The 24989-nt window shown below is 68.2% G+C and overlaps 13 protein-coding genes across 13 annotated transcripts; 6 read left to right on the plus strand and 7 right to left on the minus strand.

Moving 5' to 3' along the window:
- The first annotated feature begins 14 nt into the window (after positions 1–14).
- MICPUCDRAFT_25484 (uncharacterized protein) lies at positions 15–5742 on the plus strand. The gene is made up of 3 exons (XM_003056633.1): positions 15–334; positions 502–608; positions 4956–5742. Exons 1-3 carry the CDS (start codon positions 212–214, stop codon positions 5605–5607), a joined length of 882 nt encoding a protein of 293 aa, XP_003056679.1. The 5' UTR covers positions 15–211; the 3' UTR covers positions 5608–5742.
- A 568-nt stretch (positions 5743–6310) lies between these two features.
- On the minus strand, positions 6311–6702 carry MICPUCDRAFT_8851 (uncharacterized protein; the record flags this gene model as incomplete). Its single annotated transcript, XM_003057095.1, has 2 exons — positions 6311–6445; positions 6589–6702. Coding segments are annotated over 2 exons (249 nt in total), but the record flags the coding sequence as incomplete, so codon positions are not given.
- An 889-nt stretch (positions 6703–7591) lies between these two features.
- Positions 7592–8437, plus strand: MICPUCDRAFT_55977 (uncharacterized protein; the record flags this gene model as incomplete). The annotated part of the gene is made up of 1 exon (XM_003056634.1): positions 7592–8437. One exon carries the CDS (start codon positions 7592–7594, stop codon positions 8435–8437), a length of 846 nt encoding a protein of 281 aa, XP_003056680.1.
- Positions 8438–8555: 118 nt separating this feature from the next.
- MICPUCDRAFT_55978 (uncharacterized protein) lies at positions 8556–9107 on the plus strand (the record flags this gene model as incomplete). Its single annotated transcript, XM_003056635.1, has 1 exon — positions 8556–9107. The coding sequence occupies one exon, from the start codon at positions 8556–8558 to the stop codon at positions 9105–9107; it is 552 nt and encodes a 183-aa protein (XP_003056681.1).
- Positions 9108–9318: 211 nt separating this feature from the next.
- Positions 9319–9543, plus strand: MICPUCDRAFT_55979 (uncharacterized protein; the record flags this gene model as incomplete). Its single annotated transcript, XM_003056636.1, has 1 exon — positions 9319–9543. The coding sequence occupies one exon, from the start codon at positions 9319–9321 to the stop codon at positions 9541–9543; it is 225 nt and encodes a 74-aa protein (XP_003056682.1).
- Positions 9544–9694: 151 nt separating this feature from the next.
- Positions 9695–11587, minus strand: MICPUCDRAFT_62009 (uncharacterized protein; the record flags this gene model as incomplete). Its single annotated transcript, XM_003057096.1, has 1 exon — positions 9695–11587. The coding sequence occupies one exon, from the start codon at positions 11585–11587 to the stop codon at positions 9824–9826; it is 1764 nt and encodes a 587-aa protein (XP_003057142.1). The 3' UTR covers positions 9695–9823.
- A 273-nt stretch (positions 11588–11860) lies between these two features.
- Positions 11861–14324, minus strand: MICPUCDRAFT_62010 (uncharacterized protein; the record flags this gene model as incomplete). The annotated part of the gene is made up of 4 exons (XM_003057097.1): positions 14084–14324; positions 13852–13914; positions 13541–13593; positions 11861–13277 (listed from the first exon to the last, which is right to left on the minus strand). Coding segments are annotated over exons 1-4 (1561 nt in total), but the record flags the coding sequence as incomplete, so codon positions are not given.
- A 356-nt stretch (positions 14325–14680) lies between these two features.
- Positions 14681–15079, plus strand: MICPUCDRAFT_9282 (uncharacterized protein; the record flags this gene model as incomplete). The annotated part of the gene is made up of 2 exons (XM_003056637.1): positions 14681–14880; positions 15028–15079. Coding segments are annotated over 2 exons (252 nt in total), but the record flags the coding sequence as incomplete, so codon positions are not given.
- A 143-nt stretch (positions 15080–15222) lies between these two features.
- MICPUCDRAFT_15434 (uncharacterized protein) lies at positions 15223–16305 on the minus strand (the record flags this gene model as incomplete). Its single annotated transcript, XM_003057098.1, has 2 exons — positions 15223–15789; positions 15997–16305. 2 exons carry the CDS (start codon positions 16303–16305, stop codon positions 15223–15225), a joined length of 876 nt encoding a protein of 291 aa, XP_003057144.1.
- A 243-nt stretch (positions 16306–16548) lies between these two features.
- MICPUCDRAFT_55983 (uncharacterized protein) lies at positions 16549–16710 on the minus strand (the record flags this gene model as incomplete). The annotated part of the gene is made up of 1 exon (XM_003057099.1): positions 16549–16710. One exon carries the CDS (start codon positions 16708–16710, stop codon positions 16549–16551), a length of 162 nt encoding a protein of 53 aa, XP_003057145.1.
- A 134-nt stretch (positions 16711–16844) lies between these two features.
- MICPUCDRAFT_55984 (uncharacterized protein) lies at positions 16845–17963 on the minus strand (the record flags this gene model as incomplete). The annotated part of the gene is made up of 1 exon (XM_003057100.1): positions 16845–17963. The coding sequence occupies one exon, from the start codon at positions 17961–17963 to the stop codon at positions 16845–16847; it is 1119 nt and encodes a 372-aa protein (XP_003057146.1).
- Positions 17964–18167: 204 nt separating this feature from the next.
- On the plus strand, positions 18168–23225 carry MICPUCDRAFT_55985 (uncharacterized protein; the record flags this gene model as incomplete). The annotated part of the gene is made up of 5 exons (XM_003056638.1): positions 18168–18721; positions 18900–19160; positions 19345–20918; positions 20980–21725; positions 21912–23225. 5 exons carry the CDS (start codon positions 18168–18170, stop codon positions 23223–23225), a joined length of 4449 nt encoding a protein of 1482 aa, XP_003056684.1.
- A 107-nt stretch (positions 23226–23332) lies between these two features.
- On the minus strand, positions 23333–24984 carry MICPUCDRAFT_46600 (uncharacterized protein). The gene is made up of 2 exons (XM_003057101.1): positions 24682–24984; positions 23333–24547 (listed from the first exon to the last, which is right to left on the minus strand). The coding sequence occupies exons 1-2, from the start codon at positions 24806–24808 to the stop codon at positions 23484–23486; spliced, it is 1191 nt and encodes a 396-aa protein (XP_003057147.1). The 5' UTR covers positions 24809–24984; the 3' UTR covers positions 23333–23483.
- Positions 24985–24989: the final 5 nt, after the last annotated feature.

A 24989-nucleotide genomic window follows, 5' to 3' on the forward strand; every position in this document is an offset into this window, starting at 1 on the left:
GTCGGGCGCGATGGCGGGGAGCAAACGCACGCGGGCGGACGCCGGGGCGGACGAGATCGAGGAGGCGGAGCTCGCGCTCGTCGCGCAGAAGGCGAAAGTCGCCGGCGGCGGCTCGAACGACGCGTCCACCGCGATCGCGATCTCGACGAAGGGCACGACGTCGTCGCGGCTGAGGGGCGTCAAGCGCACGTCCTCGCTGGACGCTCCGATCATGCTCCTGGAAGGGCACGCGGACGGCGTGAACGGCGTGAAGTTCTCCCCGGACGGTACCGTCCTCGCGTCGTGCGGCGCGGACAAGGTGGTGAACTTGTGGAAGGTCTCCGGCGACTGCGAGGTACGTCGCGCGTCGATCGATCCGATCCGTCGATCCGTCCGTCGATCCGACTCGTCCACGCCACGGTCGAATCAAACAAACCCTACTAGCGTTCAGTTCATTCGGCAGCCGCCTCACCGACGTCCCCCCCCCCCCACCCCTCCTCCGTCCCCCTCCACCGCTCGCAGAACTACATGATGATGCGCGGACACAAGAACACGGTGCTCGAGCTCCACTGGACCGCGGACGGCGACAACCTCGTGACGTGTTCGCCCGACAAGTCGGTTCGATGCTGGTAGGGTTTTTCTTTGCTCTCCCCTCCCTTTCATATTCCAAAACACTTTTCCCCGTCCCCGTCTCCGTCCCCGTCTCCGTCCCCGTCCCCACTTTCGTCCGTTCCGTCAGAAGTTGTTCTCTCGCGACATCGTCGCTGGTCTGGCTAGGTACTCTCTTTCTACTCTCTTTTCTTCGGGGAATTTCACTGGCCGCGCAAACCCAGCTGCTGCGCTTCTTGAACGTACTCGTTGGGATACTTCTTGCTACGGACGAAATGCAGAGCCCGTTGAACATTTTGAAATACCGTCGACTTCGTCGTCCCGTCGGGAAACGTGCACTGGAATCCCAACTCGCTGATGTTGGTGTCGCGCCTCACCCTGATCCAGTAAGGAAGCGACACGAGCTTCGCGCAGTAGCTCTTCTCGGGCGCGCTGATCCAGTTCTTGAAGTGCTCGCGATGCTCTGCCTCGCCGGGGAGCTCGAGGAGCGGCGGCATGTTGTTCTCGCACGTCTTGCAGTGCACGACGAACAACTCCTGATCGCGAATCTCCTCCTCGGTCCAGTCCGTCGTCGAGCCGATCATGCCGCTGGGGACGATGGCGCGGTACCTCTTGTGGTCGATGACGTACCCTTGCCGCTCGAAGACCGGAGCGATCCACTTCAGCCAATGCTGAATGGACGCTTCGCCACCCTCGTCGAGCCCGCCGAACGATACCGCGTCGTTGCCGCCTTCGCGGACTTTCTGGATGACGACGTTCACATCGCGCACGTTGCATCTGTTCAGCTTCGTGCGTTCGTCGTTACCGGTCTTCTCGCACGTCCTATGCGCGGGTCGGACCAAGCCAAGTGAACCCAGTTTCTCGTAGAGGGTTTGTCGGGCGAACAGCATCTTCGTGTGCTTTTGGACGGCTTCCTGGATTTCCTCGAACGAGAAGACGCGGATGAGGTACAGCTCGCGAACGATGTGGTCGTACGAAGCCCCAGAGGCTCTCCACTCGTCTGCCCGCTTCACCCAGTCGATGTCTTCTACGCACGCGACCTTGTGCGCGTAGGCGAGAACCAGCGCTCGCGGCTCAGTCAGCAGGAGATCCACGAGCCGGTTCCGGTGCGTGCGCACGGTGCTGCTGTGCAACGCGAGGTACCCGTTCTCCTCGAGGATATCAGAGTACATCTCGAGCACGTGCTGGTCTTTGCGAATGTGTTTCCTCCTGACCGGGAACCCGCCGTGGATTATTTCACCGGTCGTGCCGTCGCGCCAAAAATCGCGTCCTAACCACTCGCTGATGAACTCGTGCTCGCGGACGGTGAAGTCGTTCAAATGGTGCAGAACTCTAGTGTCATCGCAGGTGGTGTCGCCGACCACGAGCCCATCGATTGCCGCCGGCGTGGCGGTGAGCGCGGACATCATGAACTCGCGATCGAGCGGGTCGTCGACATACGACCGTGGTAACCGCTTCGAGCCCATCTGATGGTACTGCATCTCCGGGTACCAATCCCATACATGAGAACCACGTGAGGAATATTTTGTAGCACCGCCGACCCACGACTGCGGCGGTGACACGACTCTGTGTTTCTCCGACGGCGTTCCGTTTGAGCACTTGGTCGTGTGCACGTACACGCCCTCGGCGTCCCACCGCCCGCTGACGCGGTCGTCCGGGTCGCCACCGTCGTTCCAGTTAAGACCGGGCAAGTTCGCGCGCAGACGCCAAGGGAACTCGCGATTCGTGGACGCGAGCACGAAATTACCACTGCAATCCATGCCAGCGTCGCTGAACATCGCGCCTGTGAAGTACCCGATGTCCGCGAGCGTGTCGATCCAGGGGTGGTCGCGCAACAAATTCGCGATCGCGGGGATCACGAGCGCGAGCTGCGTCGCCGGGAAGCATCGCGGGAGCGGCCTCTTGTACCGCAGCGAGACCATCGCGATCACACGCCAAGGTATGGCGAGCACTTGAAGACGTTCGAGATGTCCTTCGCTGAGGTGGAAAAGTATCTGCAAAGGCTCCCGTGGCGGCATCGTGACCGCCCCTCCAGCCTCGGCGCGGACTCTCGCGTCGTCGCACTCCTTCTTGTGCTCCTGTTTCACGCGCTTCAAGTACGCGGCCTCGCTGGGCGGGTTCAGATCGAACTCTGCGCGCTCTTCGAGCGTCGCCTTGCGCACGGCTTCGAAATCGGCGTTCTCCTTCACGACCCTCGCCGCTTCGTCGACAGCGGCCAGCGCCAGGGCTTCTTCCGCTCTGCGTTTGACGTCCACGGGCGTGCGCTGCTCCTTCACCCTCTGGCCGTCGTCGTGGTTACGCCTCTCGACCGCGCGACAGATGATGCCGGCGTTGAACCTGGCGGCTTCTTCGTCCTCGACGGACTCGGACTCGGGCGCGGGCGCTGCACGACCTCGCGGCGCGGACGCGTCGGGGACGCGGCGAGCAGGAGTTGCACGACCTCGCGGCGCGGGCGTTGCACGACCTCGCGGAGCGGACGCTGCAAGACCTCCCGGCGCGGACGTGCCGGGGACGCGGCCGGCGCTCGCGGGGATAGCGCGCGATGCCCCTGTGGCGTGGTCGTCGAAGCCGAAGCGCTCGATGGGCTTCGTGGTGCGACTCGGTCGCGTCACCGGTTTCACTGCGGGCGCGTCGAGCCTCTGCGCCTCCGACGAGCGTTGACCCGGGCTCGGTGCGTCCTCGCGGCGCCTTTTCCCTCGCGCGGTCGTCGCGACGCCCGCGGAGTCCACAGGCGGGATATCGTCGACGTCCATGCCATAGGAGAGTGACATGCGATCATCGTCTTCCTCGTCCGGCGTCGCAGGCGGGAGGCAGTCCGGCATCGCAGGCGGAAACAGATCCTTCTCCGGGGGGCGCTTCACTTTCTTGAACCCCATCTGGAGCATGTCGGCGTTCGTATAGGAGAAGCTGCCCCGCGACGTCACATCCTGGTCCTGCGACTGGGGGTACTTCTCATCGAGACGCGCCGCACGGCTGTCGTCCTCGAGCGGCGTCACGCGCCTGATGTCGTCGAGACGCGGCGCACAGCTGTCACCGATTTCCGCGGCGAGGCAACAGCGCCTGTTGTGGCCGGACATGATCACCACGAACGGGACATGCAGAGCCGCCGCGTATTCTTCGGCGAGCTTCTCGTCGTCCAAATCGAAGACGAACGGGTCGTCTTCCAGTTCGTCGTCGGACGCCAGCGGCGGCTGTGCTTCGCCGTACATCGCGTGTCGTCGGGTAGGTGTGGGAACTCGAACAGGGTGCCAACTTGGTCGCCGCGCGCGCGTTCCCGCGCGTCCGCGTCGTCCGCGGACCACGGACAGGTCCTAATGGAAGCTGACGTCCGCGAGGTGCGCGTCTTCGTCGTGCACGTCGCCGCGACGCGCGCGCGGTCGTCCTTTGTCGCGGAGCGAGGATCTGAGAGAGGACGAACGCAGGAGGAAAAAATTTCTCAAGTTCCGGACTCGCGGAAGGCTCCGGACTGCGCCCGTCGCGAGCCCGCGCGAGCGGTTAAAAACGCCTAAAACGTGTCGCGGGACCGAAACACGTCGGGCAGAAATCAAAACACGCGCGAGCGAGGGCGATGTGGATGTTCCCGAGCGAGTCCGGAGTCGGCCGTGCGTCGTCGCGCCCGAACCATCGGCATCTCGCGAAAAGTGCGCTGCCGCGAGAGATGCGATTGCTCATTTTCCGCGAGCGAAGGAACGAACCGGACACGAGCGCGCGCGTGTCGAGCGAAACGCGCTCTGAAGCCGTGTGCGCACCTTCGGAGTCCCAGTCTTCGCTGCCTTGAGAATCTCTACTCAGCGCGTGCGGTGGGGTGGCGCGCGCGGAGTGCTGATGGACGCTCGCGTGAGACGGCTCAGAAAGCGTTTCCCTGTCGTGTCGGTCCGAAAATCACGAGATCGCGAGCGACAGCTGTCAGTCAGGTCGACCGAAACTTCCCTGTCTCCTTCCCTGAATCGTCGCACCGGTTGCGTCGCCCTCGGGATCGACTGGGCCCAGAACTTCGATCATCAGTCTGTTCCGTCTGCATCACTCAAATTACACCGTTCCACCTCTTATCTACCGCGTCGGGCTCCCCACGTCTTATATCGCTCGCGTTATGACTTGACAAACTACTCGGGCGTGTGCGTGTCTGATTGTTTTTTTGTGCGGCGGGTGACTCTAACCTGTGGGACGCGCACGTCGGCGTCAGGCGCGTTCTATACACTGGTCCCCATACGACCGCGTTGGCGTGGTGAACGCCGATCCTTAAGGACTTTTGGCGGCGTGTCTCTCCGCTCATCCCTCGCTTTCGATCCCCGCCCTCGGCGCCTTTCAACTCCAACTGATGCCTATGAACTCCACCCCGCCATCGCTTTGTATGGAACGACCCTCAGCGTCAAAAACATGCGCGGGCACCAGGCGTTCGTCAACTCGTGCGCGCCGTCCACCCGCGGCGACCCGCTCGTGATCTCCGGCAGCGACGACGGCACCGCGAAGCTGTGGGACCTGCGGCGGAAGCACGCGGTGCGGACGTTCCCGCACCGGTTCCAGGTCACGGCGGTGGCCTTCTCCAAGGATGCCAGCCAAGTCTACACCGGCGGCGTCGACAACGTGCTGAGAGCGTACGACGTTCGGAAAGAAGACGCGCCGTATCTGACGCTTCCGGGGCACACGGACACGATCACCGGGATCGCGACGAGCCCGGACGGGACGCACGTCCTCACGAACGCGATGGACTGCACGCTGAGGATGTGGGACGTCCAGCCGTACGCGTCGGGAGACAGGTGCGTCAAGTACTTCACGGGTCACTCGCACAACTTTGAAAAAACGCTTCTGCGGTGCTCGTGGAGCGCGGACGGGACGCGCGTCAGCGCGGGGAGCTCGTGCGCGAACGTGTTCGTGTGGGACGTCGACAGCAGGAGGGTGGTGTATAAGCTTCCGGGGCACGGCGGAACGGTCGGCGAGGTGGCGTTTCACCCGAAGGAGCCGGTGATCGCGTCGGGGTCCGCGGATCACAAAATTTACTTGGGCGAACTCGCGGACTGACAGAATGATTCATCGTTCACTCGTCGGCTCATTCGTCGCGTCCGAGAGATCGCGGGGGGCGCGACGCGCAGCAGCACATAGCCTTATCATAGCTTCACGTAAAGAATCATCGAATAAAGAATTACAAGAAGAAGTATCGTACACGCGATCGATCTATCGATCGCTCGTTCGTCAGTCGAAGTCGAAGAAGCTCTTGTTGGCGTCGAAGCTCCGTCCGCGCTTCCCTCCCGCGCCGCTCTCTTTCCTGCCGAACAAGTCGCCCTCGTCCATGGAGTCCACGCTCTCATCGTACGACAGCGAGTCGCGCGCTTCGCTGTACGCGTACCACCGTCCTCGAACGTTCTCCCCGAGCTTCAACCACGCGTCGCGTATGCGCGTCTGAGGGTCGTTCCATACAAAGCGATGTCGGGGTGGAGTTGAAAGGCGTCAGGTGGAGTTGAAAGGCGTCGAGGGCGGGTATTGAAAGCGAGGGGTGGGCGGAGAGATGCACCGGGAAAAGTCCTTAAGGATCGGCGTTCACCACGCCAACGCGGTCGTATGGGAACCAGTGTAAAGAACGCACCTGCATCTTGCCCGTCGTCGCCGCGCCCTCCATCGCGGTGGACGGGTCCATCCCCAGTCGCGCGCGCGCCTCCTCGCCTTTTCTGATCATCGAGTTGGCGACGTCGAACGGGTCGCCGACGCGGACGTTCCCGCCGTTCATGACGCCCACGTTCTGGCGCTCGCACCGTTGCATCGCGTACTCGAGGATGGGCAAGTTCCGTTGCTTCACCCAGTAGATGCAGTCCACCGGGCAGGACTCGATCGCGATGGTGATGTCCTCCTCGGTGTCCGCCCACTGCGATCGATCGTCGGGGTGGGGTAGGGTTATTAGGGTTAGGGGTAGGGGTAGGGTTAGGGGTAGGGGTAGGGTTCGTTCGTTCGTGCGCGGTCGAGATCTGGGACGGGGCGAGGCGAGGCGTCGAATCGAATCGCGCGTACCTGCTGATACGCGCGCGCGCGGCCCCAGTCGTCCTCCATCATGAACGTCTTGGGCGCGCTGTGGTTGCACTGCCGGCACCCGATGCACGCGCTCTCGTTCACGAACACCGCGCGCGCGTCCTTTCCCGTCTCGACCGGGTCCGAGCCGACGAATTTCGAGAGGGGCTGCCCGGTGTACGGCTTGAAGTCGCCGTCGTCGCCGGCGAGATTTTGCGCGCGGCGAAGCTCCGTCAGATCGCGATCGTACACCTCGCGCTGCTTCTCGTCCATGAGCGTGTCGTACGCCTCGTTCAGGATCACGCACACCTCCGTCCCGGCCTCGCCCGCGATGTCCGGGTGGCACCACTTCTGCAGCTGTCTGTACTGCGCCTTCACCTCCGTCTCGTCCGCGTCGAGGTCGATCTGCAGCAGCGAGTAATAGTCGCCCGGGATGGCAGCCTCGAGCGGCTCCGCGAGTCGCCCGTCCGCGCCAACCTCGAAGAACGATACCGCGCAGTTGTCCTCGTCGTCGCACTCGTCGACGGAGAGCTCGATCGCGGTCGTGCTCGTCGTCGCCTCCGTCGCGGGCGGCTCCGCGGACGCCGCGCGCGTTCGGAGACGCGCGAGACGATCGGCGCGCGAGGCGTCCGTTCCGACCGACGACCGCGATCCATCGATCGTCCGCCCGAGTTGAAAGGTCGTCGCGACGGATGTGGTGATCCAGCGCAGCGCGCGGCGGTCGCGCGCGCCGAGCGCGCCTCGGCGCGACGCGGAGGACGCCGCCGCCGCCGCCGCCGCCGCGCGGCGATGCGACGCGACGGGGACGGCGGTCGCGGACGCCATCGCGACGACCGGGGACGATGCCATCGCCGGCGGGAGCCTTCCGCGGGAGAGCGCGGGGCGCGTGCCGATATGGCGCGCGGAGGCGCGTGCCAAGTGTCACAAAATCTTCGCGTTCGAACGACTTTTCGCGCGCGTTCGGGGCTGAGAGCCACGACCGCGCGCGCGCGCCCGCTCGCCGACGATGCGAGCGCTCCTCGCGCACCTCGAATCACGGCTCGCGCCGTCGCCGCTCCTCCTCGCGGCGCGCGCGGCCTCGACGCGCCGCGCGCGCCCCGCGCGATCGCCGCCGCGGGGGCCGACGCGCGCGGAGCGCGGCGGCGAGCTCGACGACGACGCGTCCGCGCCTTCCCGCGCGCGCGAAGAACACGAAGCCCTGAGCCCCAAGTTCGAGCTCGAGTGCGAGAGAGCGTGGCACGAGCACGACGTCGCCGCGCTCAGAGCCGCGCTCGCGAGGGCGAGCGCGGAGCTCGCGGACGCGACGCGCGCGCACGACGAGGCGCTGACGCGCGAGAAGAGCTTCCACGTCGCCGTCGAGGCTGAGCTCGCGGCGAGATACCACGAGACTTACGTCGAGAACCACGAGGGTTTCCGCGTCGCGGTGAACGAGCTGCGCGATTACGTCGACGCGGTCGACGCGCGGACGCGTCGACGGGGCGAGGACGACCGCGCCGCGCTGGAGGAGGCGCGCGCGGCGCTCGCGGAGGCGAACGCGACGTGCGAGGCGCTGCGAGACGAGAAGGAGCGCGAAAAAAAAGCAGCGCTCCTTCTCTCAACCCCGGACGACGAGCAAACGTATCTCGCGCGGCGCGCGCTGCTCGACGCGCTCGTTCGCGTTAGAGACGGAGACGTCGCCGGCGCGAGAGACGAGGTCGAGTCCGCGGTGTCGATCGCGCGCGCGCTCGATTTCCGCGTGCGCTTCATGGAGGACGCTTCTTCAGAGGAGGAGCGCGAGACGGACGACGAGCTCGAGCCTCTCAGGCGCGTCCCATCTCACACTGGTCCCCATACGACCGCGTTCGCGTGGTGAACGCCGTTTCTTAAGGACGTTTGCCGTCGTCTCTCTCCGCTCACCCTTCGCTTTCAATCCGCGCCATCGACGCCTTTCAACTCCAACTGACGCCTATGAACTCCACCCCGCGCTTTGTATGGAATGGCCCTTACGTAGAACCGCGCGGTTCGTCTTCGCCGGCGGCGGGAAGGACGCGTCGACGGGCGAGCCCGCGCCGTTCTGGGTGAAGGTGGACGCGACGCTCGAGGGCGAGCCGTCCGACGCGAGGGTGGTGGCGTCGCGAGGCGGCGGCGGCGGCGCCGGCGGCGGCGTCTCTCGCGCGACGATGCGATGGGAGGCGCTCGACGACGACGCGCCGTGTCCCGCGACGACGCCGTATCTCACTTCCGGCGCGCTCGTCGTCTCGCCCGGCGACGACGCGTCGGGCTGGCTGCCTCCGGGCGAATGGAAGACGCTCGTCAACGCGTCGCCGAGCGAGTTCACGGTGGCGCCGACGGAGGTGCCGCGCGACGCGTGGAAGATCGCGCCCGCGGTCGCGTCGTCGAAGGACGACGAGGTCGAAGTCGACGTCAAAGTCGCCGTCGCCGCCGACGTCGCCGCCGACGCCGACGTCGACGCTCGTTCGCCTCCCTCGACGCTGAGGTGCGTTCTATACACTGGTCCCCATACGACCGCGTCGGCGTGGTGAACGCCGTTTCTTAAGGACTTTTGCCGTCGTCTCTCTCCGCCCACCCCTCGCAATCAATACCCGCCCTCGGCGCCTTTCAACTTCAACTGACGCCTTTCAACTCCACCCCGACGTTCGCTCGTATAGAACGGCCCTCACCCTCCCGAGCGATCTGCGTCCGGTCTCGATCGAGTTCGCCGCGGTTCGAGGGCTGCGCGACGACGATCCGTTCATGGCCGCGGCGATTCGGTTTCTGAAGAGAGGCGAGATCGACGAAGACGACGACGTCTTCTCGCGGCTCTCCCCGGAGGTCGGCCTAGGCGAGATCTCGTGGGTCGCGCCGCCGATGCGCGAGCCGGGGGAGGACTCCGAGACGGACCCCGAAGCGCGCGGGGACGGCGCGATCGCGGAGGCGGCGGCGGAGGAGGTGGGCGGCGGCGTGAAGAACCCTCGCTGAGGAGAATCGAACGGACGGACGACGAAGGACGAAGGACGAAGGACGAAACGGAACGAAACGGAAAGAAACGAAACGGAACGAAGCGAAACGAAAAAAAACCCATACGACCGCGTCGGCGTTGTGAACGCCGATCCTTAAGGACTTTCACTTCGTCGACGTTCATCGCACAACAAACACCCGTCACGTTCACCCTGCTAATATCCTATCCAGAGAAAGTAAGAAGAAGACGCGCAGAAGGAAGAGAAGACGCGTCGTCATCACATCACATCGTGACGACGGCTCACTTCTTCCCCTTCTTCTTGCTCTTCTTCCCGCCGCTCGCGCCCTCCCATCCTCCGCTCCTCTGCGAAAACCCGTCGCCGCCGCCGCCGCCGCCCGCCACGATTCCCGGATTCGTCCGCTTCAAGCGAATGAGCTCGTTCGCGAACGACGCCGCGCGCGCGGTGTCGCCCAAGTACAGCTGCACGTACTCCGTCACCTCCCCCGCGGACGGCAGCGACACGAGGAAGTCCACGAGCGTCGTGTCGTCGCTGCCGTTGAGCGCGAGCATCTCGTCCTTCACCCACGCCTTGAATTCCGCCCCCGTCGTCGGCGACGTGGACGCCGGCGCCGACGGAGGCGCGACGAGCGGCGCGACCGCGACGCCGGGGAGCTTCGACGCGGGGGTCTTGCCGGGGAACCCGCCGCCGCTCTGTTGGATCTGTTGTTGTTGGCTCGGGGTGGGGGGGGCGGGGTGCGACGCCGCCACGGGGAGGGAATCCCAAAATCCGCCGCCGCCGCCGCCGCCGCCCGCGGGCGCGGACGTCACCGAGTGCGGCGTCGCGCCGCCGCCCCACGCGCCGCCGCCGCCGCCGCCGCCCATCATATGCGCCGCGGTCGGCGCCGCCGACTGCCGCTGCGACTCCGCGCGCTGACGCGCGACGCGCAGCTCCTCCTCCTGAATCTCGAGCAGAGACTTCCCCCCGCCGCGGGCCCCGCCCCACGCCGAGCCCAACGCGGCGCCCCCCGCGGTTATGGGGTTCGCCATTCGCTGCGCCTCCATCGCCTCGCGTCGCCGCGCAGCCTTCTCCTCCTCCTCGCGCTGGATATCCTGCAGCGATTGGCCGCCCTGGACGGACGCGGTCGTCGCGACCGCGGCGGCCGCGCCGCCCCACGCGGGCTGCCTCGGCGGCGACGCGGGCACCGTCTCCGGCTGCCTCGCGGCGTTTGCGGCGGCGGCGGCGCGTTGTTGCTGCTGCTGGACGTGGTTCAAGTCCGGCGGCGCGCCCTTCGGCGGCGTCGCGCTGACCCACCCGCCGTCCGCCGGCGCGCCTCCCCACGCGGGCGCCGCGTCGCCGAAAGACCCGGGCCGCGGCGCGGAGGGCAGACCCCCACCGCCGCCGCCGCCGCCGCCGCCGCCGTTCATGCGTCGCTCGATCTCGTCCATGGACATCCCCCCGCCGGGCATCGTCGGCATCGGAGGCGGCGCCGCGCCGCCCGCGTTCGCGGTCGCGGACCCGAACAGGTTCGCCAGCAGCGCGGGCTGCTGCTGCTGCTGGTGATGTTGTCCGTCGTTCGCGGCGTTCCCGTTTCTCCCGCCGCCGACCGCCGCGCCCTCGATGTCCTCGAGCGAACGCATCCCGCCGCTCGGCATCGCCGGCGGCGGCGCGTTCGGCCACGCGGAGGAGGAGCCCGCGCCGCCGCGCGAGGGCGGGCTCCCGAAGAGCGTGCCGCCGCCTTGGCTCTGGCCTTGACGCTGTTGCTGTTCTCTCTGTTGTCGCTCTTGCATCGCGCGCTGTTGAGCGAATTGCTGCTGCTGCTGCTGTTGTTGCTGCTGCTGCTGTTGCTGCTGTTGCTGCTGCTGTTGTTGTTGCTGCTGCTGCTGCTGTTGCTGTTGCTGCTGCTGCTGCTGCTGCTGCTGCTGCTGCTGCTGCTGCTGCTGCTGCTGCTGCGCCATCTGCGCCATCTGCTGCTCTCTCTGCTCCGCCTGCATCTGCGCCGCGATCCGCGGGCCCGGGTAGCGCCACCCGCACTCGAGCATCTCCGCGAGCGGCACGAACGGCATCGTCGGCGGCGCGTCCGCCGGTCGCAGAGGCAAATCCAGCGGGAAGTAGCCGTTCTCGTGCCACTCCAGGAGCTCCGCGCGTTGAAACGGGCCCTGCGACGTCCCGCTCGGGTCGAGGTAGAACCACGGCGCGTCCGTGATCGGGCCCGTCGCCGGCGGCGCCTGGTGCTGCGACTGTTGCTGTTGCGACGGTTGCTGTTGCGACTGTTGTTGCGACTGTCGCCGGTGACCGCCGCCGCCGCCGCCGAAATTCGTGTTCTCGCTCTCCTCCTCCAGCGCGCCGATCAACCCGCTGTCCTTCGCGTCGTCGCTCACGAACATGCCCCCGCCCACGAGCCGATCGCGCATCTTCTGATCGAGCCACGCCGCGCTGTTCGCCTCCTCCGCGGTGAGCTTCGGCACGGCGCCGCCGCCGAGGTACCCGTCGCCCGCACCTATACAAGCGAACGTCGGGGTGGAGTTCAAAGGCGTCAGTTGGCGTTGAAAGGCGTCGAGGACGGGGATTGAAAGCGGGGGGTGGGCGGAGAGAGACGCCGGGCAAAGTCCTTAAGGATCGGCGTTCACCACGCCGACGGGGTCGTATGGGAACCAGTGTATAGAACGCGCCGGGAGGATCCGCCGCCGTCTCCGTCGCCCACTCCGGGACGTTCGCGCGGTCCGCCTCGCTGCCCAGGCCGACGACGCCGCCGACGCCGGGGTAGATGGCGTTGTCGTTTGAATCGTTCTTCGAGTTCTTCTTCGTCGCGGCGGCCGCGGCCGCGGCGGACGCGGGAGGGATCAGCGGCGCCGGGTGCGCCGCGCCCGCCGCCCCGGAGGACCAGTCGCGCGCGCGCGACCCTTTGCTGCCCTCCACGGTGAGCTCGTACATGACGTCGCCGGGTTTCACGACGCGCAGCGGCACGGACTCCGGGTCCACGTTCGGCGGCAGCGGCAGCCCCGCGCCGCCGCACGCCGCCTCGAGCGCGCGCATGCGTTCGATGAGGTCGGTCGCGTTGTACTTGTACCGCACGGGTCCGTGGCGTTCGATCGTCGCGGGCGCGGGTACGGAGGTCAGTCCGCCGCCGCCGGGTCCGGGTCCCCCCGGGGGAACGAGGAGCGACGTCGCGGGGGCCGCCGCGGCGTCGTCGTATCGCCCTCGCGCGCGCTTGTTGAAGCCCTCGAAAAACTCGGACGACGACGCGCCGGCGCCGGGGATCGAACCGCCGGCGCCGCCGCCGCCGCCGAAGCTGAGCCCGCGGCCGCGGCCCATGGAGAACCCGCGGCCCGCGGCTGGCCTGGAAGGTTCTTTCTTCCCGCCGCCGCCGTCGTTGCCGCTCCATCGAGGGCCGTTCAGCGCGCTGTGCATCCCGGGACCGTCCGTGGGGGACGTCCCCGGGGACGTCCTCGCGCCGCCGCCGCCGCCGCCTTGATTCCACCCGGCGCCCTGACCGCCGCGTCGGTTCCACTGCCCGCGGCCTTCTTTCGCGAAGTCGCCGCCGCCCATGCCGGGCGGCGGCGGGCCGCTCGCGGATTCTTTCCAGCCGCGCCTGCCGAGGTCGGGCCCGCCGCGCTCGTCCTCGCGCCACTTGGACGATCTCCCGCCGCCGCCGTGGTCGAAGCTCCGTCGCGAGTCTTTCCAGCCGCCGCCGCCGCCGCCGCCGTGCGGTTTTGGCGCGAGCGAGCTGCCGTCGCCGACGAGCGCGGAGTTGACCTGCGCGCGAACGGAACGGATCGCGCGAGCGAGGGAGTCAGAAGAGAGAGCGCGACGCGCGTCGCGGCGAGACGAAAAGAGGAGAAGGGAGGCGACGAAAACGAAAACAAACGTCGAGGGAAGGGAAGGGATCCGTCCATCCATCCGACCGATCCATCCGACCGCGGGACGTCGCTCGGACGGACGGACGGGGCGACGCGCGACGCGCGATCGCGCGCGAGGATCGTCGATCGCGTCGCGATCGAATCGAACCGGACGCTCACCTGCTGCGGCGCCTCTCCCGGCGCGGGGCCCTTGTTAAACCCTCCGAGCCACTCTGTCGAGACGCGGAGAGGTGGGAGGTGAGAGACGCCGGGAGAGAAAGTCCTTAAGGATCGGCGTTCACCACGCGAACGCGGTCGTATGGGGACCGGTGTGAGATAGAACGCGTGGGGATGATGAAGCGGAGGGGCGGTCAGCCGACGCGTCGCGAGCGACGTCGCGCGGCGCGAGGACGGAGGACGGGAAGACGCGCGGCGCGGAGACGAGGAAGGGCTCCACGACGGACGCGCGGAGGGAGCGGCTGACTCCGCACCTGACTCCGCGCCGCCGCCCGGGCGCAGGGACATCCCCGCGAGCGCGCTCGAAGCGTCGTTGCCTGTTTGTTGGGACGAAGGCGTGAATGAAGATGCGTGAGGTGACGACGAGTGCGTGCCGGCGAAACGTGAGCGCTGGCGACGGCGACGCGCGATGCGCGGAGGCGACGACGCGACGCGCGCCGGGAAGAGACGAAGAGGGCGACCGCGCGACGCGCGACGAGCGCGCACCGACGGCGTCGCCGGGGCCGGACGTCATCGCGCGCGTCTCCTCGCGCGATTATTCCGCGAGATCCTTCGTCGACCGCGCGCCTCGCGTGTCAACAATTTCCCGCGCGCGACGCGCGTCGACGGAAACGAGGCGACGCGTCGCGCGCGTTCGCTCTCGCGCGATTTCGACGCGAGGACGCGAGAGCTGAGAGCTCGCTGAGATCGATCCGACCGACGCGGACGCGGGTGTGTGCGCCGTGCGAACGACGCGCGCGCGATGGTATGGCGCGCGGGACGGGTGTCGGGATACTTCCAGTCGATGCTGAGTGTGCCAGGCCGGCGAGAGCGCGCGAAACACAGACTGGAAGCGACCGCGACCTGCCCGCGCCGCGGTCGGTACACCTTCGATCGGTCGAGTCGAGAGCTGCTTGAAACCGCCGCGAGCGAGGGGGCGGCTCGCGCGTCACAGTAGATCGACGCGCGCGGACGCACGTCGCGCGCCTTCACGTCGTCCACTCGTCGGTGCTCGTCCGTCGGCGCATTCGGACGCGACCGTCGGAGCCTGCCGCGCGAAGAGAGAGAGGGAGAGAGCGAACGTCACGCGCGTCGACGATCGCCATGGCCGCGACCGTGCCCGTGAATCCCAAGCCGTTCCTGAATCAGCTCACCGGGAAGGCGATCATAGTGAAGCTGAAGTGGGGGATGGAGTACAAAGGTTACCTCGTGAGCACGGACGCGTACATGAACTTGCAGCTCGCGAGCACGGAGGAGTACATCGACGGGAAGTTCGCGGGGAACCTCGGGGAGGTGCTCATCAGGTGCGTCGCGCGCGATCGCGCGTCCAACCCTTAAAATCAGATCGAAACGAGGCTCAGAGATCTTTTGGATCTGTTCATTCGCCCGCCGACCCGCCGACGACGACTAACTTCCTTCCCCCCGTATCGTATCATTCCCGCTCACCGCAGGTGCAACAACGTCCTGTATCTGCGAGGCGCGCCGGAGGACGAGGAGGGCGGCGGCGCGGAGGCGATGGAGTGATCATCGCGGTCGAGGAGAACGGACGACTGCGGCGGCGGCGGCGAGCGCTCAACTCTCGTGTGTGTATGTCTTTTAACGCACGCGCGCACGCGTCGATCACTAAAACTCTCCGTCGCGTCGCGTCAGTTAAACTTGCAGTTCGAGAAGTCCATCTCCGGGTGCGCCTCCATGAACTTCTTCATAACGTCCGCCTTGGCCTGCTCGTCGCTCGTGGGCTTCCCCATTTGCTTCTGCGCGTTATCGTACATCATCTTCTCCACCGTCGACCGCGTCTCGCCGTCGAGGTCGCTCAGGTTTGAATTCTCCGGCTGCACCTTCTTCGTGTCGATCGGCACCGCGTCCCCCTTCACGACGACGTTCCACCACTCCATGTCGCTCTTCTTCTGGATCGTCAGCTGCACCGTGGACTTGTCCCACATCGTCCAGAAGCAGTCGTCCGGGACCACCTCGCCGTGCCACTCGCCCTTCACCAGCGGCGGCTCGCCTCGGAGGCCGAAGGCGAGGTGATTCCGCGTCATCTCGCACGCGATCTGCTTCGACGTCGTCCCCGTCGGCACGCGCATCCGCACGTCCACCTCCGTGAGCGTCTGCGTCCACGTGTAGTGCTCCGCCTCGCCGCCGTTCCCGGCGTTCGGCGCCTGCGTCCCGGGCGCGAGCTTGTCGTAGTCGTCCTCCGCCTCGTCGTGCGTCTGATGCGTCGGCGGCTCGTCGTCAGCCTCGTTCTTTTCGTTTTCCTTCTCCGCGGAGGGATCCGCGTCCTTCGCCTTCGCGGCGCCGGGCGTCTCGATCGTCTCCACGTCGTCGTCGTCCAGCTCTTGGATCTTCGGCGTGGTGCCGTCCATCGCGGTCGCGTTCTTCGACTCCTGAAGCTTCTTCTCGAGCGCGAGCTCTCTGACGCGCTTCCTCCGCGCCTCGTCCTCGACGGCGCGCTTTTCATCCTCCTCCCTCTCGAGACGCGCGCGGATCTCCGCCGCGGCCGCCTCCTTCGCCGCCTTCTTCTCCGCCTGCTTCTGCGCGTCCGACTTGCTCGCCTCGACGATCTTCTCCTGGCGCTCGAACGCGCGCATCACCGCGGGGCGGCACTCGGACGGCTTGTTGAAGAAGTCCGTCTTTCGGCGAAGAAAGCCAAAGTAGAGGTCGAGCATGTGATCGACCGGGTTCGCGCCGTCCGCCTGCGCGGCGATCTGTGACGCGATCTGGAGCATCATCGGGTCGAACTTCTCCGCGGTGGAATCTTCCAGGGTCGCCATCCTGCGCGGAGGAATCCTTCGTTCGGGGAGTGTGCGCGGGGCGCGTGTGCGTGCGGCGTCGAGGCGGCGCGCGGCGTTGACTGACGACGACGACGAGAGATCGCGATCTCGCAAAATCTGTCGAAGGCCGTGGAAAATCGCGCTCCGGCGAAGAGGCGAAGTGCCGTTTTGCATCTATACTCCCATCGCCCTCTCTCGTCACGCGTCTCGTAAGCTCCGCAGAACGTCCACGTCCTCCAACCCGTGCGCCTCCGCGTGCTCCCTCAACTTCGTGAAGAACGCGTCCGCGCCCTTGACCGCCTCCTCCGCCATGCGCACGTCGTTCGGATCCTCCATCTTCACCTTGAGCGCGGCTCGCATCGCCTTCAAAGAGAGGAAGCGAAAGCGAAAGGGGCGGCGTCGAAAGGCGTCAGTCAGGGGCGGAGTTGAAAGGCGTCGAGGGCGGGGATTGAAAGCGAGGGACCCTGGGCGGAGAGATGCGAGGGGCAAAGTCCTTAAGGATTGGCGTTCACCACGCGAACGCGGCCGTATGGGGACCAGTGTACGATAGAACGCGCCTTCACGCTCGCGACCAGATTCATCACTCTCTCGCGTCCGAGCGATTCGTCCATCCCCGCGCACTCGTCGTTCGTTCGATGCCGCCGGTCCAACACCTTCGCCTGGTGCATCGGCACGTTCCCCTCGCGCTTCTGCTCGTCCATCGAGCGCCCCGCGTTGACGCCGCTGACGCGGTGGAGCAGCTCCTGGAACAGCGTCGACGGCGCGCACGACGACGACGGCTCGCCGCCGCCGCCGCCGCCGACGCCGAATCGATTCGACGACGCCGACGCGCCCGGCAGCGACGCGGCGGCGGCGTGGAGGTCGACGAAGAACGCCGCGAAGCGCGCGACGACGTCGCGGACGCGCACGACGTCGCACTGACGCCAGGTCGCGGGCTTCTCCCCGCGGAACATCATCTCCACCTCCATCTGTCGGCGAAGCAGCCACTCGAACGCGGGGCCGGACGCGGAGCTCGTTGGTGATTTTCCGTCACCAACATCGCGCGCCTTCGCGTCGGCGTCGCCGCTCGCGTGGAGGTCGTACGGGGTCGGCGACGCGCGGCCGTTCGACAGCCGTCGGTGCTTCGACGCGGCCTTCAGCTTCTCGTGCGCGGTCATCGTCGTCCCCGTGGGCGACGTCGACGGCGACGACGCCGGGCTCGGACTCGCGCCGCGAGAGCCTCCGACGTGCATCGCTTTCATCGGCGCCGCGAGCGCCTCGGGGGAGAGGTCCAGGGTTCCGCCGCTGAGCGAGCGTCGGTGGCTGCGGTTTTCGCTGCGCTGTTTCTTGAGCGCGCCGAGCGCGTTCTTGACCTGCGCGGGGGGAGGCTGCGCCGCGGACATCGCGGCGGCGGCGTGGGGTGAGGGGGTGGTAACGCGCGGCGCGGTGTCCGCATCTTCGACGTCTCGGATACCGCGCCCGTCGTCGGTCGGGGCGGGGCAACGACCTTTTTCATCTCGAACCGCGCGGTTCAAAAATGGCCGTTGACGCTCGCTCGCGATCGGTTGACCCGCGCCCGGGGGGGGGCACTGCACGACGCGCGCGCATCGCTCGCGCACGCCGCCGTCGCACATCGCGCGTCGTTAGTTTAGGGTCGTCCACGCGCGGCACCGACGCGTCGAGGGACTCGCGCGCGCGGGCGTCGACGCGAAAACTACGCGAGGCACCGCGAGGGCGTCGTCGCGTCCGAGAGAGGTGCGAAAAAAAAAAGGGCGGCACCTGCGAGATCGCGGTTCGTCGGAGAGGACGCGCGGAGAGACGCGATCGGCGCGGGCGTCATGGACCGCATCCTCCCCGCGCTGTCGTCGCCGCAGATGAAGTCGCGGATGACCGCGGTGGACGACCTCCAGGTGCGACGTCCGCCCTTCGCGTCGGACGCGACGACGCCCCCTTCGCGCCGTCGCATCCATCCCGGTCGTCGCGCACGACGCGCGCGTCGCCTCGTCTTTTTCAAAATGTCCCGTCCCCCCTCGCCGGTCGTCCTCGCCGGTCGTCCCCTCCGTCGTCCCCTCCCTCATCCCCGCGTCTCCCTCCCCGCGACTGACTCCACCGAACTCCACCAGACGTACCTGGAGACGAACGAGGTGGCGGACAGGGACGAGGCGGCGCAGATCTCCGCCGCCCTCGAGTCGCTGCTCAAAGACAACAACGCCAAAGTGTGCGAGGGCGCGTTGTGCGCGGCGCGAAACGCCGTGGAGGGCGCCCCGGAGCTGTTCGAACGCCACGTGCCGTCGTTCATCGGCGGCGTGTTCGACCGCCTGGGCGATCTCAAGGCGCCGGTGCGAGAGGCGGGGCAGAGGCTCCTCGTGACGCTCATGGCAAACGGCGTGAGGTGCGCCGCGCGTTTCGCGAGACTGCTTCCCGTACGACCGCGTCGGCGCGGTGAACGCCGATCCTTAAGGACTTTTGCCGTCGTCTATCTCCGCCCACAGCTCGCTCGCTTCCAATACCCGACCTCGACGCCTTTCAACTCCAACTGACGCCTTTCAACTCCACCCCGACAATCGCAGTGAGCCGGCGACGCTCGTCGGGGGGCGGTCGAGCGCGTGGAAGCACAAGAACTGGCGCGTGCGCGAGGGGCTGCTTCGGACGATCGAGAGCGCGTTCGACGACATCGCGAGCGAGGGCCACGACATGAACGGCCTCGACGCGAAGACGACGCTGCCGCAGTGCGTCGCGGCGCTGGAGGACAGAGAGGCGCCGGTGAGGGAGGCGGCGGCGGATGCCGTCTGCGCGATGGGCAACGCGACGGGCGGCGGCGACGTCGTCAGGTGCGTTCTACACACTGTTCCCCATACGACCGCGTTGGCGTGGTGAACGCCGATCCTTAAGGACTTTGCCCGGCGCATATCTCCGCCCACCCCTTCCTTTCAATCCCCGCCCGCGACGCCTTTCAACTTCAACTGACGCCTTTCAACTCCACCCCGACGTTCGCTCGTACGGAACGACCCTCAGGGCGCTGAACAAGTTTACCATCCGCCCCGCGCAGCTGAAAGACATTCAGACGCGGCTGGGCGTGGACGCGGGGCCGAGCGCGGCGGTTTCGGCGGCGGCGGCGGGGAGCAGCAGCCGTCCGAGCAGCCACAGCGGCGTCAGGTCCGGAGCGACGTCGTCGTCGTCGTCGCCGCCCGCGACGTCGCACGCGTCGCGCGGACACTACGGCGGGGACGACCGGCGCGGTCACGGCGCGCCGCCGCCGGCGTCGTCGCGCCCGGGAGCCGGGAGCTCGAGGCCGTCAACGACGGGCGGGATGCTTCGAAGGGCGAACAGCGGCGGCATCCCGCCCGCGGACGCGAGCGCGGCGCCGCCGCCGTACGGCGCGGCGACGGGGTCGGTCCCGAGGATCGCGGAGGGCGCGCCGCCGCGTCCCGTGCACGTGGACAGCGAGCGCGAGCTGTCGCAGGAGATGGATAAGATCGCGACGCGGTTGAACCCGGCGAAGGAGTGGACGGATCGCATCGCGGCGATGGTGCGGATCGAGGCGCTGTTGCTCGGCGGAGCGGCGGAGTGGGAAAACTTCCCCGCGATTCTCTCGCGGCTGCGCGAGCCGCTGACGCATCAGGCGGCGGACCGGCGCTCCGCGATCGTGCGCCAGGTGGCGCACCTGCTCGTCGTTCTCGCCGCGGAGCTCGGCGGCGAGTTCGAGAAGGAAGCGACGCACTACGTCCCGGAGCTGTTTAAGTGCGTCGTGATCACCGTGCAGATCATCGCCGAGAGCGGCGACCTCGGCGTGCGCGGCGTCCTGCACAACTGTCACGCGAAGCATCTGATCCCCAAAATATGCGACGCCGCGTCCAAGGATCGCAGCGCGAAGCTGCGGTCGATCGCGACCGGGTGGCTCTCGCTCGTCGTGAAGGAGTGGGACCTCGGCGAGCGGTCCAGGGACGTCGTCGAGGACGCGGTCCTGAACATGGTGGGCGACGGCAACGCGGAGGTGCGCGTCGGCGCGCGGCGGATGTTCCTCGACTACGCGCGGCGGTTCCCCGACGCCGCGTCGAGAGCGCACGCGAGGATGGACGCGAACACGCAGCGCTTGATCGCGCAGGAGAGCGCCGCGGGGTACGACGGGGACGAGTACGCGAAGACGGGCGTCCTGGATCATCGGCCGGGGCGGGTCGCCGGGAGAGTCCGGTCGACGAGCCGGCCGGCGACGACGGCGGCGACGGCGCGGGTTCGACCCGCGCCGTCGTCGTCGTCCTTGGGGTTTGCGGACGGGTACGGCGGCGCGGATTCGTACCTCTCCGCGTCGGACGTCATGGACGGGAAGACGCGGGGAAGCGCGGGGGGCGGGGGCGGCGGCGGGGGGGTCGGGAGGGACGAGCGTCGCCGGTCGACGGCGACGGGCGGGGCGAGGCATCCGTCGTCGTCCTCGGCCGCCGCCGCCGCCGCGGAGAAGAAGTCGAGCGCGCAGCAGCAGCAGCAGCAGCAGCAGCAGCGCGACCGCGACGGGGACGCGTACGACGGGTCGAGGTACGCCTCCGACGGGCATCTGCGACCCGCGGCGGGACGCGAACGCGAACCGAGCTCAGGTGCGTTCTATACACTGGTTCCCATACGACCGCGTCGGCGTGGTGAACGCCGATCCTTAAGGACTTTGCCCGGCGTCTCTCTGCGCCCACCCCACGCTTTCAATCCCCGCCCTCGACGCCTTTCAACTCCACCTGACGCCTATGAACTCCACCCCGACGTTCGCTTGTATGGAACGGCCCTCAGTGCTCGACGTGCTCCAATCCGCTCGCGCGCTGTCGCCGCGCGCGGCGTCCTCCTCGATCTCCTCCGGCGGCGGCTTCGGCGCGTCGTCGTCGATCGCGGGACCCTCGTCGTCGTCGTCGTCGGCCGCGGTCGCGTGGGAGTCCAAGGTTGCGGTCTTCGACGCGCTCGCGCGCGCGATTCGCGTCGGCGGCGTCAAGGCGGCGGCGGACGCGACGACCCACGTCGACAAACTGTCGAACCTTTTCGTCCGACACTTGTCCGACCCGCACCACCGCGTCGCGCTCAGCGCGCTCGAGGCGTTCGTCGAGGTGGTCCCCGCGTGCGGCGGCGCGCTCGAGCCGTACCTCGAGCGATTGTGCCCGTCGCTGTTCCCGCGATTGGTCGACGCCAAGGAGAGCGTGCGAGGCGTCGCGTCGGCGGCGCTCGCGGCGGTGGGCGACGCGCACTCCGCGGACGCGCTCCTCCCCGCGCTTCTGACGTCGCTCGAGTCCGCGAAAGCGCCGCGCGCCAAGACGGGCGTCCTGGAGTTCGCGCTGTACGTCCTCAGCGGCCAAGGCGGCGGGACGGACCCGACCGGGATCGGGAAGTCGCCCGCGAGCGCAGGGAGCGGCGCGCTGAGCGAGGTGCGTTCTATACACTGGTCCCCATACGACCCCGTTCGCGTGGTGAACGCCATTCCTTAAGGACTTTGCCCGGCGCGTCTCTCCGCCCATCCCTTGCGTTCAATCCCCGCCCTCGACGCCTTTCAACTCCGCTTCTGACGCCTTTCAACTCCACCCCGACGTTCGCTTGTATGGAACGACCCTTAGTGGGTCGCGCGCGTGGCGCCGTTGACTTCGGACCGCCACGCGCCGTTGCGCGCCGCCGCCGCCGCGGGGCTCGCCGCGGTGCACGCGAGGGCGGACGCTCGAGTGTTGCTGAGGCACCTCGCGTCGCTGTCGAGCGCGGACGCCGCGGCGGTGTGCCGCGCGGTGTCGCCGCACGCGCCGAGCGTCGACTCGGAATTTCACGCGTACGTCTCCGGCGGCGGCGCGGAGTCTGCGCATCGATCGAGGCGCGCGTCTTCGGGCGCGGCGAGGCGGCGGTCGTCCTCCGGTCGCTACGGCGCGCCGTCCTCGGACTCCGACGACGACGTCGACGCGCCGCCGGGCCCCGCGCGGCGCACGCCGACGCGGCGCGACAGCGCCGCGGGCCCCGCGGATGACGTCGCGTCGCGAGCGCTTCGAGCGTCCATGGAACGCCTCGGGTTATCATCCCCGACGCGCGCGCGCGACGATCTGGACGGCGCCGCGGGCCTCCGCGCTCACGCGGCGTCGCCCGGGGCGGATTGGGGACCCGCGTCCGCGGCGAAGACGACGCGCGCGGACGACGCGCTCGTCGGCGCGGGGTCCGCCGACGCCGACTACGCGTTGGCCGAGGCGCTCAGCCTGAGCGCTCGCGATCCGTCGCGCGCGCTCCCTGGGATCCGCGCGGCGCTGCGCGACGGCGCGTCCCCCGGCGCGAACGCCGCGGGGCAGGTGCTCGCGATCGCGTTCGAAGCGCTGGCGCCCGGCGCGAGGGAAGGGACGTCGTCGCAGACGCGCTCGTGCGCGCTGTTCGCGTTGCGCGACCTCGCCGAGGCGTCGCCGCGCGCGTTCGCGCCGCACGCGGCTGTCGCGGTGCCGCGGATCGTGGACCACCTTCGCGGCGACGACGCGCAGACCGCGATGGACGCCGCGGACGCGCTCGACGGCGTGTGCGCCGCGTGCGCGCCCGCGGACGCGCTGAAATTCCTCGCGCCGCACCTCGGCGACGGCGGCGCCGCGCCCGTGCGATCGCTCTGCGCCGTCGTGTCGCGGACGACGCCGGACGAGCTCATGCGACGCACGCCGGACGTCATCCCGGGTCTCGTGGAGGCGTTCAACTCCCCGAGCGCGGACGTGAGGAAGGCTGTCGTCGACGCGCTCGTCGCGGCGTACGACGGGTTGGGGGACTGGCTGCTCCCGCAGCTGGGCGCGTTGACGCCGGCGCAGCAAAAGCTGGTGACGATTTACATCAACAGAGCGATGGAGAAAAACGGCGGCGCGGGGGCGAAGAGAGTCGGCGCGGACGGGCGCGTGCCGCTCGCGCCGCGGATGAATTGATACGAGTACATCTATCATTAGCGGGGTGGGGTGGGGTCTTAACCTTATTATTTATCGATGCGACGTGATGAGTGTTGACGTTCATTCAGATTACGAGCGTCTCGACGAGTGACGAGTGACGTTCAGATTACAAGCGTCTCGTTTCGCGTCGTTCGCGTTTATCATTCAGTTCTCTCTCGGGTCCCTCCCGTCGTAGCGCTCCGGTCCCCCTTCCGCGTCTGTCTGTCTGTCTTCTGTCGCGCCGCCGCGGGCCCCTTCTCACCGCTGAATCACGACCGAGGACGCGAGCCCGCCGTCGCCGATCTTCATCGCGCCGTCCGTCAACCGCTTCGGAGGGAACCCCGCGAGTTGTAACGTGTACTCGCCGCTCGCGCACGCCGGCGCCGCCGCCGCGATGTACGCCCGTATGTCCGACACCGTGTGCGATAGGTTAAACCTCGCCACCTTGCGGCTGCCGTCGCGGAGACGGAGCTGGATCGACGTCGACGGCGCGGACTCGTCGATGGACCACTCGCTCGGGGCGATCTCCGACGCCGGCTGCGGCGGCGGCGGCGGCGGCGCCGCCGCGGACGACGACGACCCCCCCAACGTCCTCCCCGACCCCGAAAACGCGACGTACTTCGGCTCCGGCGGCGGCTCGTAGTCCGTCTCCTTCTTCACGAGGTTGATGTTGATCGGCGTCGCGCGATCCGTGGGCTCGAGCTCCCGGGGGCACTCGCCTCTTCCGACGGCTTGCATGAACGCCGTGTTCGCGGGGTCGTCGTAGTTTCGCAGAGGCCCGTCGTCGACGGTGAATCCGTTGGCCCAGAACGTGATCGTGTGCACCTGCGGCGCCGGCGCGCCCGTCATCGGCTCGGGCGTCGCCGCCGCGCCCGCGACGGGGCCCCCATCGCTCGGGGCGTCCGAGTTGAGCGATCGAGACGCGCCCGTGAACGCGCCGCCGCGGACGCTCTTCTTTCCGTCGCCGCCGGGTCCGCCGCGCGCCAGGTCCTCCTCTCGGCCGTCGACCGCGCCCGCCGCGCGCGCGCCGTCGAGCATCGCCCTGAGCTTGTCCTCCCTCGACTGCGGCTTCTTCGGGTCTTGCACGACCGACCCGCTCTGCGCGCCGCCGGTGTACCACTCCTGCGGTTTCTCGCCGTCGTCGTCGTCGTCGCCGCCGCCGCCGCCGACGTCGCCGAAGCCTCGGACGTTGGAGGGCGCGCCGCTCGATCGCGCGCGTCTCGCCGCGGGCGCGGACGCGGACGCGGACGCGACGGTCGCGGGCGTCGGCGCCGCCGCCGCGGGCGCGGGCGCGGGCGCGGACGCGGGCTCGTCGCCGGCTTCTGCGGAGGGAGGGAGGGAGGGGGGCGGTCGTCAGGACGGATCCGAGGCGCCGGTTCGAGGTGTCGCCCCGCGCGTCGGTCGTCGCGACGACCGCGCGCGAATCGAGTCGAATCGGAGGGTTCCTCGCGCGCACCGTAGAACGCGCCGACCGCGGCGTCGACGTCGCCGCCGCACGATTCCAGGTGGAACGCGGCCTTCGCGGCGTCCGCGCAGCCGGTCACCGCGCAGAACGCGGCGATCTTCTCATCCTCGGACGACATCGCCGGATCAGATCGTCGTTCTGTTTTGTTAGCTGACGACGACGATGAGATCTGGCGGGACCGCGCGGAGCGGGGAGGGAGGGACCCGACGCGACGCCGACGCGCGGGCGGACGACGCGCGCGGTGCGACGCGCGACGGGAGACGAGCGAGCGCCGACGGGGCTCGCGCGCGAGCGTCGTC

This window comes from Micromonas pusilla, assembly GCF_000151265.4.
Source record: "Micromonas pusilla CCMP1545 genomic scaffold MICPUCscaffold_3, whole genome shotgun sequence".
Classification (NCBI taxonomy): domain Eukaryota; kingdom Viridiplantae; phylum Chlorophyta; class Mamiellophyceae; order Mamiellales; family Mamiellaceae; genus Micromonas; species Micromonas pusilla.